Raw genomic sequence first — 15,956 nt, forward strand, 5'->3', positions numbered from 1 at the left:
AGAGGTGGAAAGGGCCCCTGACCAGTGCGGCTCAGTTGGTTGGGCATTGTCCTACAGAGAGAAAGTTTTCCTCAGGTTCGATTCACGTTTCCACAGGTTCCATTCACGGTCAGGACACATGTCAGGGTTGTAGGTTCCATCCATGGTTGGAGTGTTTATAAGAGGCAACCAATTGATGTTTCTCTCCCTCTAAAAATAAATAAAAATTCTAAAAAAAAAAGAGGAAGTGGAAAAGGCCTTAGAAGACCTGCAATTCTCAGGGAAGGTGGATTTAAATGACCTGGAGTGACCTGGGGGATCTTTACAAAAATTATCCTCAAACTCTGTTAATACACAAACTCTTAACAGTATTGAATTAGAAAACTGGTGTACTACCAAAAAAATAAATAAATAAGGAGTAAACCAAGAAAGACAAAGGTATAAGGTTGGGATTCAGAAAACAAGAGCCCCAACATGGGAGCAGCTAAGGAAAAGTCCCAAATACTGATGCTGGGCATCAGCCAGTCAAGGTCATTAACCCCAGAAAGCAACACTGCCTGACAGAGAAAGCTACCAGAACACATATAATCTATGTGGTAGGCAGTACCTATGCTCATTGTTAGCCAGTGTTCCAGAAACCACATGGTACCCAGATAAAGCAGTGACCCAGAGCCAGTATTGAGAGGTGTTACCATCCCCCCACCCCACCCCAAAAGGCCGAGAGAGGTCGGTGGAAACTAGATGGAGGCATGTGGAGTGAGTGGGCCACCGTGAAGTGGATCTACTCTGAGGAACACACTCGGTCTGGAGGCCTCGAAGGGACATAGCCAAGGGAATAAACACCCCTCCCTCACTCCTTCCCATTGCTGCTGCAGATGCCACTGGTCAAACCCAACAGACTCCAGAGGCCACAGGAAGCCTGTTGATGCCGTCCATGCACCTTTCTTGGGCAGCAGGGTAGGGTGAAAGGAGCAGGGATTTAGTGGCAAATGGAAGCAGCTCATAATCCATAAACACTGATGGAGGACTTAACCAAAAGCCTTTGGGGCCTAAGGGAGTGTGGACATCATATATCTGCAATATTGTGATTTTCAAACATGATGTACTCAGTAAAAACATGAATTTTAAGAAAGTTGCTGGAGGCTAATAGTAGAAATTAGTCGTACAAAACGACTAATAGTAGCCCTGGCTGGGTGGTTTGGTTGGTTGGAGTGTCGCCCCACGCATCGAAAAGTTGTGGGTTCGACTCCCAGTCGGGGCACATACCATGTTGTGTGTTTGATTCGCGGTCAGGACACCTACAAAAGGCAACCAATTGATGTTTCTCTCTCATGTGGATGTTCTCACTCTCTCTCGCCCTTCCACTCTCTCAGGAATCACTAAACATATCCTCTGTTGAGGAATAAAAAAACCAACTAATAGTGGTTACATTTGTATAGCTGGAATAAGGGAATAAGACTAGTAAAATAATATTAACTTTTCATTTAACTTTGTTGCATTGTTTTACTGTGAACATGTGCTATTTTTATAGTATAGTTTTTACACCTTAAATAACAAACAAAATCTAACTGAATTTAGTTGCTAAAGGGAACTCACCTGATCCCTCAGGTAGGTTGAGGCAGGAAAGCTGAAACCTACTGATTTCTATCGAATGAAGTCCAGGGTGAATCAGTGACTTGATCAGACACAGAACTTAACAGAGCTTTGGGTAGGACCCCAGGGCTTCACTGGGGACCCCGAGGCAGAAGTCCCTTCCAAACTCTCCATGCCTCAGGGGAATAAATGAATAGGTTACAATGATATGGCTCACTGTCTCCAAACACTTACAGGTCCATGAAGTGAAGCAGCCCAGGGGTGAAAGGCCACGCACATGTAAAGGCCCAGACCGGCAAAAAACGGCACGGTCACACCACTGTTGTTGAGAACCACTGAGCTGTGCAGTGTCTTGATAACAGTGAATAAGTGACACAATCTATTCTTTAAAAAAAACATTGTCATCTCAGAACTATCAGATACCATCACACTATCATAAATTCTGCTTTCTGATGTGGTTAAAAAAAAAGTCCCTTTTTAAATAATTTACACTTAAGAGAAAAAAACAACCACAGCTAAACTGAATTATTTAATACATTTTGTAGGAACAGAAGGAATGCAACAAAGATTAGAATTTTATAATATGCATTAGACATTTATGTTAAAGGTGTCCCATTTTTTCAAAAATTTTTTTTCTATTTCTTGTCTTTGCTATTTCTTCAGCTTAATAATCAGAAATTACCATTCTCACAGATAAGGGGCTCCACCATGTCGGGCAGTAATTTTAACCTTACATGACAAGTCATTATCATCTCCAAAACCTCCCTTTCATTTCGCCACAGTCTCATTGAACTGCCTTACGGTATCAATATACTCTCTCTACTTAAATTCAAAGAGCCTGAACAAAATCTAGAAGCCTAAGGATGTTTAGGTACTGATTTAGTAACAGTGTCTGGCATAAACTTTCTATTTATTCATATTATTCAAACTGCAGCAATAGGAAAGAAAGCTTCTGTAATGAGAAAGGAACTCAGAAGTGAGGTCATTAAATATAACTAAATACATTTTAAATATAAATACCATGTATTTTCTGATTAGTATCAGGTAAACATCTAAACTATCTACCCTGAATTCTGGTCTAAGGGAAAACGTTGGAGACAATAACAAAGAAGGTGCTTCAAATTATTAGGTCCATTTGGAAAACAATGAGGTCCTCGGGGATAGTCACTTCAGTCTTTCTTTTTATCAGAGACTTCTATTGGTCCTTTGGCTGGTAATCCATTTATGTCTCCACCCTAAAATGAAAAAACATTTTAGAGATTATTACAACAAAAAGATATCATCATAAGAGGGTATTCTCTTTGAAACAGCTCACAAACTTCAGAATGAAAAAAAAAACCCTCTGCTTCTAGAAATGTGCAGGATCATGCAGGGGTGTCCACCCTTTTGGTGTCTCTGGGCCACACATGAAATACACAAACACTAACAAAAACAGATGAGCGAAAACAAGGCTTCACGTAAATGTACGATTTGGGGTCAGGCCGCACTCACAGCCACCCTGGGCCGCGGGCTGGACACCCCCCGCAGTGCAGCTGAACACAACTGAAGCTGAACATAACCAAGCACCGATGCTGAAGACAACCTGTTGTCTTAAAGTTCATTTTAAAAACTTAATTAAAAAACTCTCTATGATCCTTCCGATTAAGTCCTCTACCAAAGTTATCAGTTATGGAAACTGGCTTATTTTCATATCATCTCTTCTCATCCATCAGCTATTTAATTATTATTCTCACCAGCCAGTAAATACTGGTTACTATCTTGGCCATAAGGCAAGGCACAAATGTATTAATCAGAAGTTGAGTTTAAAGCCTTAGTTTAAACCAAATGTTAGTCAGTTAAAAAAAAAATCAAGCAGCCAAAACCCCTTATTTTTAAAAAGAAGGAAATTAAACACATCGATGAAGCTTCTGGTTCCAAGAACCTGCCTTCCCGAAAGCCAAGTATTTATTTCACCTGATTGTACCTCCCCCTTCACCCACCCTTTCTTATTTGAGGCATTTTAAGGTTCTTACCTTGTAGTCTACTTTGTCTTGGCTTTTATCATTGGGTTCCTGTACCGCCTTTCTAGGCCACATACGACTAACAAAGGGGGAAATCAGAGGGTACATGTATGGCTCCAGGAACTTTTTGTAGACCCAGAGCAGAACCGGAATGATGATACAGGGGATGCACACCATTGTCCCTGGTGGGGGCTCCTGAACTGCTGAAGGACACAAAGAAAAACAAGTTAGTTCACCACAGATTGATGACTGCAGGAACTTACCTAGATTAAGATCTTTGAAAGGAGTATTTCTATATTGAATGAAAAACTGAGATCATACTATTAGCTAAAAGCAATAATCTTTTTTAAATGCTGCTATCTAGCCCTGGCTGGTGTAGCTCAGTGGATTGAGCGTGGGCCTGTGAACCAAAAGATCGAGGCTCGATTCCCAGTCAGGGCACATGCCTGGGTTGCAGGCCAGTTCCCAGCAGGGGACGCATGAGAAGCAACCATACATTGACATTTCTCTCTCTCTCTCCTTCCCTTCTCTTCTAAAGATAAATAAAATCTAAATAAAATAAAATTACAAAAAAATGCTGCTATCTACAAGGTAAAGGAATAAAAGGTGGTAGGCATGAAAATAATAGTGAGTTTCCTGCCTCCAAACGTCTCCAATCACTATGCCCAACTATAAATTTATCAATAAAGGAAAGATACCACTAACATCTGCTAGGTGCTAGGGAGTCCAACGTTTTGCATATATGGTTGGCCCTCTGCATTCCCAGGTTTTATATCTATGGAGTCAACCAATCCCAAATTAAAAACATTTGAAAAAAATTCTAAAAAGCCAAACTTGAGTCTGTCATGCACAGAGCACTTCACTGAATATCTGCAAATGGAGTGATGCATAGGCATATGTCCATCTATTCACAAATACTTTATCATTTTATACAGGGGACTGGAACATCCGGGATTTGCATGGGGGTAGGGATGGCGGCGGGGTGTCCTGGAGCCAACCCCTTGAGGATACTGAGGGACAGCTGTACAGAAACCCATTTAATGCAAAACCCAGTTGAGGTTGGGTACCCTTGCCATCTGAACTGACACATAAAGCAAAGGAAGGCACGAAGCACTAAAAAACTTGGTAATTATGACTCATGCTCCAGTTTGGTGTGAGTATAATGGCCTAATCACCTTCAAAGACGGGCAATATTGATTAGCCAAACCTACCCATTTGCCCATTTCCCCTGCCCATTTGCCAAATGGGCATATCTTGTGAGAGTAAACTAAGTTATCACTTTGGAAGACCTATCACTAGGTCTTCCAAAGTAAACTAAGTTTACTCTACGTCCAAGTAAACTAAGTTATCACTTCGGAAGACCTATCCCTGGGCTGCAAAGCGGCTGGTCTTTCACAGGCAGCAATTCTTCCTTGATTCAACTGCCTTTTCTTTTTAATGGCAATGAAGGTATACAATGTAATAGAAAATTTATTTAGTATGATTATAATAACTAAATTATTTCCAAGGTATCTAATTTCCAATTAGATACTTAAGGTATCTAATTTTCTTGATAATTAGAAATCACCTTGGAATTTCTCAAAATTTCTTAAACAAGAATGAATCCTACTTCCACAATATACTATCCTATTAAACCAAAAACTTCTTAAATTTACAAGGGTTTCTTTTTAATCCTCATCCGAGTACACACTTATTGACTTTAAAGAGAAGGAAAGGGGGGGGAGAGAGAAACATAGATGTGCCTCTTGCACACCCTCTGATAGGACCAAACCACAATCTGGATGTGCCCCAACCGGGAATCGAACTGGCAACCTTTCAGTTTACAGGACAACACTCCAACCAACTGAGCCACACTGGTCAGGGAGATTTATAAGAGTTTTTAATCCCTTAGAGTAGCTTGACAAACTAAGAAGCTTCAGAACACTGAATAAAGCAAGTAATTCAGGATGTTAAAATTTATTTTCAAAATCTTGTACATGAAGTATTATGTACTCTCAAATGAGTGGGCATCACGTCTGCACTACAGCAACCTAAACTTATTCAGGATACAGGTAAATGACGGCACAGACAACTCAATGTTAACGACTCTGAAGTGAATTTCAAGAGCTAGAAACAAAAACCCAAATGTACACCAATGAACAACCAGCTATTTTACAAAGAAGTCATATAACTGGATTCTTTAAAAAGGTCTCTTATTCAAATTAAAATAGCAATTTAAGAATTTACCAAAATACATTTTAAAAGATTTTATTTATTTATTTTTAGAGAGAAGGGAAGGGAGAGAAAGAGAAACATCAATGTGTGAGAGATACATTGATCAGTTGCCTCTCACACCCCCACTACTGGGGACCTGGCCCACAACTGAGGCATCTACCCTAGAACTAGTGACCTCTGGGTTCGCAGGTCGGTGGCCAATCCACTGAGCCACACCAGCCAGGGCAAAAATTTACCAAAATATTTTAAAGCTAAATGAGTGGTGAGTCTTTTTCATCATTTTTCAAGGAACCATTATTTTTGGGCATGGAAATTTAGAATCTGATCTGGAGAGACCTAAGAGGTGGTCTGGTTTGGAGTTGCAGTCTTAGAGGAACCACGACGCAGTAATGGAGCAGACTTGACCGCGGCTGCCTGGATTTGAGACCTGCTCTCCCCACTTTCTATACGGTGTTCCTGGACAAATTACCTAACCAGTCTGTGCCTTAATTCCCACATGTGTAAAATGTAGACAATAAAGAGTACCTACCTCACAGGGATTAGATAAATTATTATGCGTACAAAGCTCAGAAGAGTGTCGGCATTATTAAGTGCTACATAAGTGTGGTTACTAAAAAAAAAAAAACAAAAGTTCTGACCTGTGCGAAGTTCACAAAAAGGTAACTAGTAACTTCAGCTAAGACCAGAATTCTGGATCTGGTTTCCTATCTCAAGTCTTTTGTCTCTTCTTCCAAAAAACGCAATGATTATGTTAATTCTCCAAAACAACTAAGTCTACGCTAATGACTGGCAATCCCCCTCCATCATAAAGATTTTTACCTACTTGTAATTGCGGTGTTTTAAGTTACTTTGTGCGCACTGTGTTTTAAATACACTCTCAAGAACAAATTGTACTAATCAGTCTTGTTATAATTGTGGCTTTAAAAAAAATTTTAGCTCTCTTCGTAAATGAAGATACTGTATCTCATTTCTTAATCTTCATAATGATTCTTCGCTGACTTATTTCACTTCATGTGGAAACTGTGGCTTAGAAAGATCTAGAAGATGGCTATGATAACTCGATAAAACTATCATTTTACTTAATTTCTACAAACCATTTCTCGGATGCTACAACAAATCAAGCGAAACTAGTTAAAACTGTGGGAGAGGAATTTTCTTTCATTCGACTTAGTCCAATACAATCGAATAGAGAGGAAAAGGCTGAGGCTCGCTCAGAAATGGGGCAGGCAGAGTGCGAAACGCCACCTCCCTTTAAGTAACCCAGTCAGCGTATCATTTTACTGGGGCCTGTTTGAGTGAAGACAGACCACGACTGAGAAGACAGGAGTTGGGGCGAATGGTGATGAAGATAATAGAAGGGGGAAGAAACCGACAATCCAGGCCAAGAAGAGAATAAACGGACACAAAGGGGGAGGCAGAATGGGGGCCAGGCAGGTGAGTGACGCAGACGCAAGGAGCGGCGAAGGGAGAGGGAGGGCGGACGACAGGGGCGCGTTGGAGGGCGAAGTGGGGTACCCCAGAATGCACAGGCGGGCCACAAGGGGGCCAGGGCAGGACAGCCGCCACCGGGCGGGCCGGCTCGGTCCTCGCGGCCGGGCGGGGGCCTGCGCGCAACCCAACACCGCCGAGGCCACTGCCCACCCCCGCCCCACACCCCCCGGCCTAACGCCCGAGCCCACCCGGGCCCACTCACCCGCAACCTCCAAGCCCAAGTGCAAAGTCCCGTGCTTCCGGAGGAGGGACGTGCCGCGGCGGAGCCAATGGGCACCGCAAAACGGGCCGATCAACGCGCTCTGCGTCAGCCTGACGACACACAGGACGTATTGTGACGTCAAAGGGCGACTGGGCGCTGCCGGCGTGAGGTTCCAGCCCGGTTAGATACCTGCACTATTCCGCGCCTCGGTTCGCTTCCCGTCCCCAAATGCTACAACAAAACTCAAAACTTAACCCAGGGAATAACGCCTGTACCGTCGCTTCACCACCATAGGGATGGGCAGTGCACCTGCAGGGGGGCCGGGCTGTTTTCAAATGCAGGTGTGCCTAATCCACTCTCCTAAACGGGCTTAAATTCAAGAGCAGGATGAATTGTCAGCTTTCATTGGCTATTGGTTTAAGAAATGCCTGTTAAGTTGGGGACCTGGCTGGGTGGATGGGGGCCAAGGGAAAGGAACTGAGACAACCGTAGTAGCATAAAACATCTTTTAAAAATGGCTATGCCACTTCCTCCCACTGCAACAGATGTGTGTGAAGATGTGGAGAACTGGAAGCTTCCCTCATCTAGCTAGTGGTATTTATTGTAAATGGCACAACCGCTTTGAAAAATCTGGTAGTTACCATGATCCAGCAAGTCCCATCTTGGGTTATACTTGAGAGAAAATGTACCCACAAAGCTTGACAGGCTCACAGCAGCACTATTTGTAATGGCTTAAAAAAAAAAACCACCCTGGTGTTCAACTCATCTTCCATTGATACAAATTATTCACCAATAAGCAGCACCGGTAACCAAATAAGCTCTAAATACACTAGGCTAAGTCAAAGCCAGTGACAATGGCCCACATACTATGATTTCTTTAAGTGTGAGCACAAGCCAATCTACCAGTTAAGTGGTTCCCCAGGATTGATGGGAGTGACAGCTGAACACTGTCACAGGCTCCTCTTCCAGATGATTAAAATGTTCTAACTTAGTAACAAAACAATACTCATTACTAAGATCCACTGCACCGTGGCACGTTGCATTGTGTTCAATTTCAATAAAGTGACTGAAAAATTTTAGAATTTCCGTGTTCTAATTCCATCTTGTGCAAAAAAGCAAGACATCCAAAACAGTATGTTTATGAACCAAAAGTAACATGGAAAATAATGTTTTTAATTCTAATCAGAAGAAAACATGTGTGATCATTTGAAATTTATTTAGTAATAAAGACAACCAACATTCTGCTTTTACTTTTATTAGGTGTTTATTTTATGCTGAATTTATTCCCGGGCCATAAGCTTTTGTTTCTTCAGCTTCTTCTGGGATATCTGGGGAAAGAAAAGAATAAAAAGGACTAAGTTTCCCAAAGAAACCACATTACATCAAACCCACATTACATCTAAAGGAGTAGGTCTTCGCTCAGTGAAAGAATGGATAACTCCAACAGAGGCAACATTTGTTGGCACAGTGATCGGGGACTGAGTTTAGCTGAAGCTCAATGAAGGCAGGGACACCCGCTGGTAAGGATTCCAGTGGCAGGAAGGATGGAGGATATTTAAGTGACAATAGCTAACAATGCTGTATGATACATGGGAGTTTAGTAAGAGTAAATCATGGGTTCTTATCACAAAGACCTAATTTTTCACATTTTCTTCTTCTTTAATCCTCACCCAAGGATGTTTATTGTCTCCAAAGAGGGGGGGGGGGGGAAGAGAAAGACCAGCTGGCTGCCTCCTGTTCACACCCCGACTGGGGATCAAACCCGCAGTCTTCTGGTGTGCAGGATGATGCTCCACCAACTGAGCCACAGTGGGCCAGGGCTTTCCCTTTCTTCTCTGTGAGGACCTGTTGTGGCAATCATTTCACAGTACATGTAAATCAAACCACTATGTTCTAGCCTACACCTTAAGGTGATATGAGGCAATTACCGTATTTTGCCATGTATAATGCACTCCCATATATAATGCACACCCACATTTTTGGCCCCAACTTTCAAAAGAAGAAAAAAATCTTTCGTTTTAATTTTTTAATTCAATATTTATTTATATTTAGATACTTGTCCTTTATATTATTGTAGTTTGCATATGGATATCGTAAAGATATGCACTTAATGTATAAGCATAAATAAAAGAATTTAAAACATTTATATAGATACAGAATCAGTACTATCTATATATAATGTGCATTCTTATTTTCCCTCAAAAAGCACACATCATACACAGAAATATACGGTATTCTTTAAAAACAAAGCAACAACAAAGTAAAACACTGAATTGCCGTTTACTGGAAATAGGCTTAGTAGATTAAGGGGGGTTATTTCTGAACAAGCTGCATTCAAAGTGGCTATGGACACCAAGGTGGGGCTATCAGTAGACAATCACAGTTCCCATATACTGAATAGTGTTATACAAAGTTATTCACTGTTAGTCAAGAAATGAATACCCACGAAAGCCTGAATAAAATACAAGGCTGCCGGTTGCTCAGAATCATTTCCTTTCACGGTTAATCCAAAGGTGTCCTAAGTTGGTCATCACAGCAACCGCAAATCTAATTCACCTGACTGCAGATGAGCCAAGACTAGGCACTTTACCTTTTTCTTCTGTGCAACCTCCTCCTCTGGTTTGGGAACAATCTGCTCTTTCTCGGTGAGGATCATCTCAATGTGGCAGGGAGAGCTCATGTACGGGTTGATCCTCCCGTGAGCTCTGTAGGTTCTGCGCCGCATCTTGGGAGCTTTGTTCACCTGGATGTGCTCAATGACCAGAGAATCCACATCTAAACCCTGGGAGGAAGGGAGAGGGAGCGCATCAGGCCACATCTTTACCTTAATGCCATCACTGGAAAATGAAGTCCCTGCCTTATGAACTCATTTTGGAATGGCAAGCCTTAAGAGATCAAATAGCGTATTTGTTCAAGCAGTTTCATCAACTTCATTCTAAATATCCTTCCTTAAATTAAATCCAAGTACCAAAACTCAGTACCAAGTGGATATTAAAGATCATTTTAAGAGTAGTGTCAATTTCTAGACTTAGATGATAAACAAGATTCTGTCAGCATGGCCTAGCAGCTAAAAGGGACCAATGTCGGATAAACCAGTTCTGTTGTCATCAGTTTAACTTCTAAGTGTTAAAGACACACAATTTAACATGTGTTTCCACTAAGAATGTAGGCAACAAACCACATTAACCATTACTAACGCAACCATTTTGGTAACTATATTTGCTCCTTTGCAATAGTGTTTTACTGTTTGTATAATAAATCTGGACAAGAGCAACACTGGCTGAACCACCATCTAAGCTGGATACATATAAAGACCTCAATGCTCTGGGTACCTTAAGTTCAGCATTACTCTCTGCATTTTTAAGCATGTGCAGCAAAAACTCAGCACTCTTTTTGGGCCACCGACCCTGGGTCCAGCCCCACTGTTTGGCCTGAAAGAAAATAGAGGCTATTAGTCATTTCCCGATTTAAATAAAATGTTATGATCAAGATTAATTTATGGGGCACTCTCCTTCCTGGGATCATGTCCTCACCTTTCCTTCCCCTCCCTTCTCCCCCATAGGTACACACGTCTTCGACTCTAAGGGGCCCCATGAGACTTGCAACCAGGGGAGCCAAGGACAGTAGCTCCTAGGCTAACCCCCTGAACCTGTCTCCGGGGGCCCCTTTTCTGATTTTCTGAAGAGCCACAGCAGGCCTGCCTTGGCTCTCCTGTTCTAAGCTCATTTCACTGTTCCCAGCTTTAAATATACCCTCAAAAGTGAAAAACATTGTTTTGGCCCTGGCTAGTGTGGCTCAGTGGGTTGGGTGCCAGCCTGCAAACCAAAGGTCACCAGTTCAGTTCCCAGTCAGGACACATGTCTGGGTTGCAGGCCAGGTCCCCAGTAAGGGATGCATGAGGCAACCACACATTGATGTTTTTCTCCCCCTCTAAAAATAAATAAATAAATAACTTAAAAAAATTGTTTTGTTCACTTTAAGGTTGCTCAGAACGTGGTTCTTTTCACGGTTAATCCAAAGGTGTCCTAAGAGAGTCATCACAGCAACCAGAAGCAGCTCAATTAACCTCAGCTGTCCTCACTCCCCCTTACCGCATCTTTTTCAAATAGCAGCCCCTCATTCTCACCTGGGCACACCTACCCACTCCACCATTGTATCGACGGAATGGGACACACTGCTTCTTTAAAGTGACATCTTTCAGATACTTGGTGGCTTTTCGAATATGCATACCCTTGATGGCCTGGGCAGTTTCACGAGTGTTCTAAATATAAATATAAACTGGCAGTTACCATGTGAAAGCAGCACAATTTGTAAAGTAAACATTAAATTATCAGATTCTCAATGTGTCAACGTTTACCAACAGCTAAAACTTTTCCATTTTCATGGGAGCTGGAAAAAACTATTAAGAACCAGGGAGGCTTAGTTTGAACCTCAGGAGCAATGAGCCCAAAACTTGTTTTTGGACCTCTGAGTCCAAAACACTCACGGCGGTGTTTTTAATCCCACCACCTCCAGCAACATTCAGGTCCCATAGCCTGACCTGCACACTAGGTTCTCCAGTATGGTATTTTCACCCAATTTCCCCCTCCCGCGTCAAAGCGGTCACTGCATACAAATGTTCATTGTCTAGAGGGTGGCTGCTCAGAATCGAGTAATTTTCACGGTAAATCCAAAGGTGTCCTAAGACTGACATCACTGCAGCGACCTTTTTTAGCATGGTTTAAAAAAAAACATCTCATTGGAACACGCAAAACGACTCTTAGAACATGACTATGATTCACGTACCTTAAAGTGAACACGAAGATTTGAACCTCTCGATTTGCATGCTAAAAAAACCCAAAACGTTTTGGTTAATTTGGGTTATTTCACTGTTTCTCTTAGGTCAAAATACGAAATGTTACTCTTGTTCACTTACATTTTGTGGGGTTCTCCGGGTCAAGTGAATAGCGAACCATCTTCAGAGGTCACCTAGAAAGGAGAGGGAGTCACTGGCAATACAGATGTACCGGCAGCTTACAGTCCGACTCTGGTGCTGCCGGCAGCTGCTCAGACAGGAGTTGTTTTCATGATTAATCCAAAGGTGTCCTAAGAAATGCCATCATCGCAGCAGCCATCCTTTCCTCCATGCAGGGCTGTCTTTCCCCATGCGCCAACCCGTGTCGACACCAGACTAAGCGACACGGACTTCACCGGCCCTCTCTTCTTACGCTTCGGATGGGAATAGGCCTGTTTCGATGCGACCCCCGATCCTCCAGGCGTAAAAAGACGCGGGGCACTGCGGTGGCGAGGCTCCACTACAGCCCTGGACGTGCTCCCTTCCCACAGAAGCCCCCTTTACTCACACAACTTCACAAGTAATGCTGTCTTTGCACACGTCTGTGCTCTAACCAACGTTCAAGGGTAGCTAATTTGAAACACTCCTCGCAAAATGAGTCAAGGCTCAACCCGACTTTATCCCCCACTCCCCCGCCATGATCTCTCATTGAGGCCACAAACACGCTGCATATTCGACCACCACTCACCGCGGGGCACTGGACTCCCAGATTGGGAAGCGGCACAGACCACGGGCTGCCCGTATGCCCAGAGTCCCCATTCTCGCCCATCGCTCCCCTTTTCGGGCCGCAGGCCTCGGGGCGCCAAGTTGGGCACTCTCTGACACGTCCCCCCGTAGAGGGGTACACCGCCTTCAGCAAAAAATCAGTAACTGCAAGGCTTTTCCTCCCAGGGGCCTCGAGATCGGTGCCCTCGAGACCAGGATGGAGGCGATGACCGGAGGATTCTACGCTCGGAGAGACGCCGAAAAAGTACTCACCTCTGGTCGCTTTCGGGAAGAGGAAGAGCGAAGGCTCCTGGGAGAGTTCATGAGAACTCAATGTCTCGCGAGATTTCCAGCCAAAGAAACGAGATTTCAAGAGAGGAAGAGGGAGGAGAAAGGGAGTGTGAGGTGTGTTTTAGGAGATCCTAAAACGAATTGCCTCCTTAGGGATTGTCTCAAAATTCTCCTTTTTTTTGAATCCAGAAATAAAGTTAGGAATTTTAAATATCAATTAATTAAAAACAGGTTTGTGCTCAGGTCCGTGTGGCTCAGTCCGTTGGAGGGTTGTCCCCATAATCAAAAGGTTATGGGTTCGATCCCCGGTTGGGACACACCTAGGTTGTGGGTTCATCATCGTCTGGTTCCTACTGGAGGATTCTTGTTTCTTGCATTGATGTTCCTGTTCTCCCTCTTCCTGTTCTCCTGTCTCCCTCTCTAAAAGCAATGAAGAAACGTCCTCCGGTGAGGATAGGTCTGTGGAGCAAAATGTTGCCTATTCGATCCAGCATCAGGGCACATGCATGCTAGAGGCAGCCCTTGGATGTTTCTCCCTTACATCTTTCTCTCTTTCATCCCCCCCCAAAAAAAATAAATTAAAAAAAATGAAGATGCAAAGGATGGGATGTAATCATGTTCATCAGAACATTCTCAAGATGAGAATATCACCCAGCCACTTGACTTGAAGGGGTGAACACACAATACAATATGCAGATGATGTGTTATAGAATTGTACACCTGAAACTCACGTGATTTCTAAACTCATGTCACCCCAGTACATTCGATAAAAAAGAGAGAAAGAATCTGACTCAGCTGATCGCTCTGCAGCCTGCGTAAAGCCTGTGCTACCAGAAGGGTCTGGGTCCAGAGTGGACTCTGGTCCCCGCTGCCACCTCTTGATCTGCATTTGGTGAAGAAACACCCACAGGCGTTTTCTCCCCTTTTCGTTGAGGTATTGGCTATGTAGCACTTAGCTTTAGACCCTCTGTCTCAGGGCACCCTCATTCTAGGCAGATTCTAAGTCCAAGTGGATGGGATTCTGAAAAACACTCTAGGTATTTGATTCCTTGACCCCAATTATAAGGGACCCCAGTCCCAGGTCCCTCTCCTGGACTCCACTCCCCTCGCCAAACAATCGACTCCACAGTCTTTCCTCGGTATTTCTCATCCCTCAGATCTTCAGCCACAGACGAGAACTCCCAAGTCAGAACCGTCACTCCACAGCTCTCCTGAGCTGGCCCCAGGTAGCAAACAGCTTGCAGGACATCTTTCTTGGCAGGTCCCCCAGGCAAATAATATTTGAAACCTAAAGTGCCTTAAACAGATCATCTCCTCCCCCAGCTTCTTCTTTTCTGTTGCATAATGAGAATATCAGCCAAGGTTTTAGAAAGTTTACTAAATACCAGGCATTATTTCAGTGCTTTTCAATCAGATGCATTTTCTTAATTAATCCCCAGGACAACTGTCGAAATAGCTATTACTATTGTTTCCACCTTATAAGTGAAATTAAGGGACTTCCATCAAAGTCCCACAGTGCAAAAGTGACATGTGGACAAGCAAAGACAAGCCCCAGTGACCAGGTTTGTCATCCCTAGGCAATCTTGCCTCAGCCAGTGGCTTCTCTGTACATCTAGGTTCTCAAACTAGAAAGCTAGAAAACAATGTCTTTTTCTTGTCTTTGCACATGCTTAATATCTAAATGACTGCTAGAAGCTTCTAAGTCGTCCTTGGACCGTTGTGTCCCCACTCTCTCCTGCCTCCTTCACATGACTGATGGAGTCATTTTGCCGAAACAGGTGCCAAAATGATCATGTCATTGTTCAGGTTTTATTTTTTTCTGTGGTACTGGTTCCAAATTCCTGGGGACGACATAAGAGCCCTCTATAATCTGGCCTGTGTCTTCCTCATCCCTTATTCTTTTTTTCTCCTTTTCCTGCACACTCTAAACCTGAGTCTTGGTGATGTGTGAGAGAGATCGAGCCTATTGTGAAAAGCAGACATGATACCGCATTTGATTTTGTATCAACCAGCATTGGATTAGATCAGAAGGGTGAGAAACTTGAGATTATTTCCTTTTGAGGGGAATGGTTTCTCTTTTAGAGCCTCAGTGATTTTTCTATAAAATTTAAATATGATCTTTAAACTTTATTTGATATCTGTGTCTTTCAATCTGTTGTTTGTAAATTTAAATTTTTATTGTATTGTATTTATGCTCAGAAATCGTAATTATTAAAACAACAGGGTTTGTTTTAAGTTTGATTCTTAACAATAGGTTTGATTCTTAACAATTGATTCTTAATCAATAGGTTTGATTCTTAACAATCAATTTCTTTGTTCACTCACCCATTCAATGAATATTTGTTGAACGCATATTATGTGCCTGCCAGTGTGCTAGGTGCTGAGCCATAACAGGTGCTAGGAGATTTCCTAACCTCAAGGAACCCACAGTCTCGGGGTGAGAGTAGGATAGGTGGAAGGATAGGGTGGAAGGATAGGGAATGTGGAGCTAGGCAATCAGTTAGAATACACGGTGGAACTGTTAAAGTAGGTGGACGCTGAGGACCTTATTTATAGCACTTACCAGTGGGGGCGGGGGGGGGGGGGAGCTTTCCCCAGAGCAGATGACAGGGCAGCTGCTTGGTGAGTGACCAGAAGTGGTCAGCTG

General features: G+C 43.1%; 2 protein-coding genes and 4 non-coding genes across 7 annotated transcripts; all 6 read right to left on the minus strand.

The window, feature by feature from the left end:
• Nucleotides 1–2,088: 2,088 nt before the first annotated feature.
• CUNH18orf32 (chromosome unknown C18orf32 homolog) lies at nucleotides 2,089–7,583 on the minus strand. 2 transcript variants are annotated; one of them, XM_037034074.1, is made up of 3 exons: nucleotides 7,480–7,583; nucleotides 3,585–3,775; nucleotides 2,089–2,807 (listed from the first exon to the last, which is right to left on the minus strand). In XM_037034074.1, the coding sequence occupies exons 2-3, from the start codon at nucleotides 3,747–3,749 to the stop codon at nucleotides 2,742–2,744; spliced, it is 231 nt and encodes a 76-aa protein (XP_036889969.1). In that variant the 5' UTR covers nucleotides 3,750–3,775; nucleotides 7,480–7,583; the 3' UTR covers nucleotides 2,089–2,741. The 2 variants fall into 2 exon arrangements, with proteins under 2 accessions (XP_036889969.1, XP_036889959.1); XM_037034064.1 differs by having other exon boundaries at nucleotides 3,585–3,772; nucleotides 7,480–7,573.
• A 1,135-nt stretch (nucleotides 7,584–8,718) lies between these two features.
• On the minus strand, nucleotides 8,719–13,328 carry RPL17 (ribosomal protein L17). Its single transcript, XM_037034054.1, has 7 exons — nucleotides 13,292–13,328; nucleotides 12,395–12,447; nucleotides 12,265–12,305; nucleotides 11,606–11,740; nucleotides 10,812–10,910; nucleotides 10,070–10,261; nucleotides 8,719–8,807 (listed from the first exon to the last, which is right to left on the minus strand). The coding sequence occupies exons 2-7, from the start codon at nucleotides 12,432–12,434 to the stop codon at nucleotides 8,760–8,762; spliced, it is 555 nt and encodes a 184-aa protein (XP_036889949.1). The 5' UTR covers nucleotides 12,435–12,447; nucleotides 13,292–13,328; the 3' UTR covers nucleotides 8,719–8,759.
• LOC118980736 (small nucleolar RNA SNORD58) lies at nucleotides 9,955–10,018 on the minus strand. Its single transcript, XR_005065205.1, has one exon. It is a non-coding gene; the product is annotated as a small nucleolar RNA SNORD58 (small nucleolar RNA).
• Nucleotides 11,461–11,525, minus strand: LOC118980720 (small nucleolar RNA SNORD58). Its single transcript, XR_005065203.1, has one exon. It is a non-coding gene; the product is annotated as a small nucleolar RNA SNORD58 (small nucleolar RNA).
• On the minus strand, nucleotides 12,116–12,180 carry LOC118980729 (small nucleolar RNA SNORD58). Its single transcript, XR_005065204.1, has one exon. It is a non-coding gene; the product is annotated as a small nucleolar RNA SNORD58 (small nucleolar RNA).
• On the minus strand, nucleotides 12,521–12,586 carry LOC118980741 (small nucleolar RNA SNORD58). The gene has a single exon (XR_005065207.1). It is a non-coding gene; the product is annotated as a small nucleolar RNA SNORD58 (small nucleolar RNA).
• Nucleotides 13,329–15,956: the final 2,628 nt, after the last annotated feature.

Source organism: Sturnira hondurensis, unplaced genomic scaffold, assembly GCF_014824575.4.
Source record: "Sturnira hondurensis isolate 20B ecotype Veracruz unplaced genomic scaffold, ASM1482457v3 Scaffold0001872, whole genome shotgun sequence".
In the NCBI taxonomy this organism is placed as follows: Eukaryota; Metazoa; Chordata; class Mammalia; order Chiroptera; family Phyllostomidae; genus Sturnira; species Sturnira hondurensis.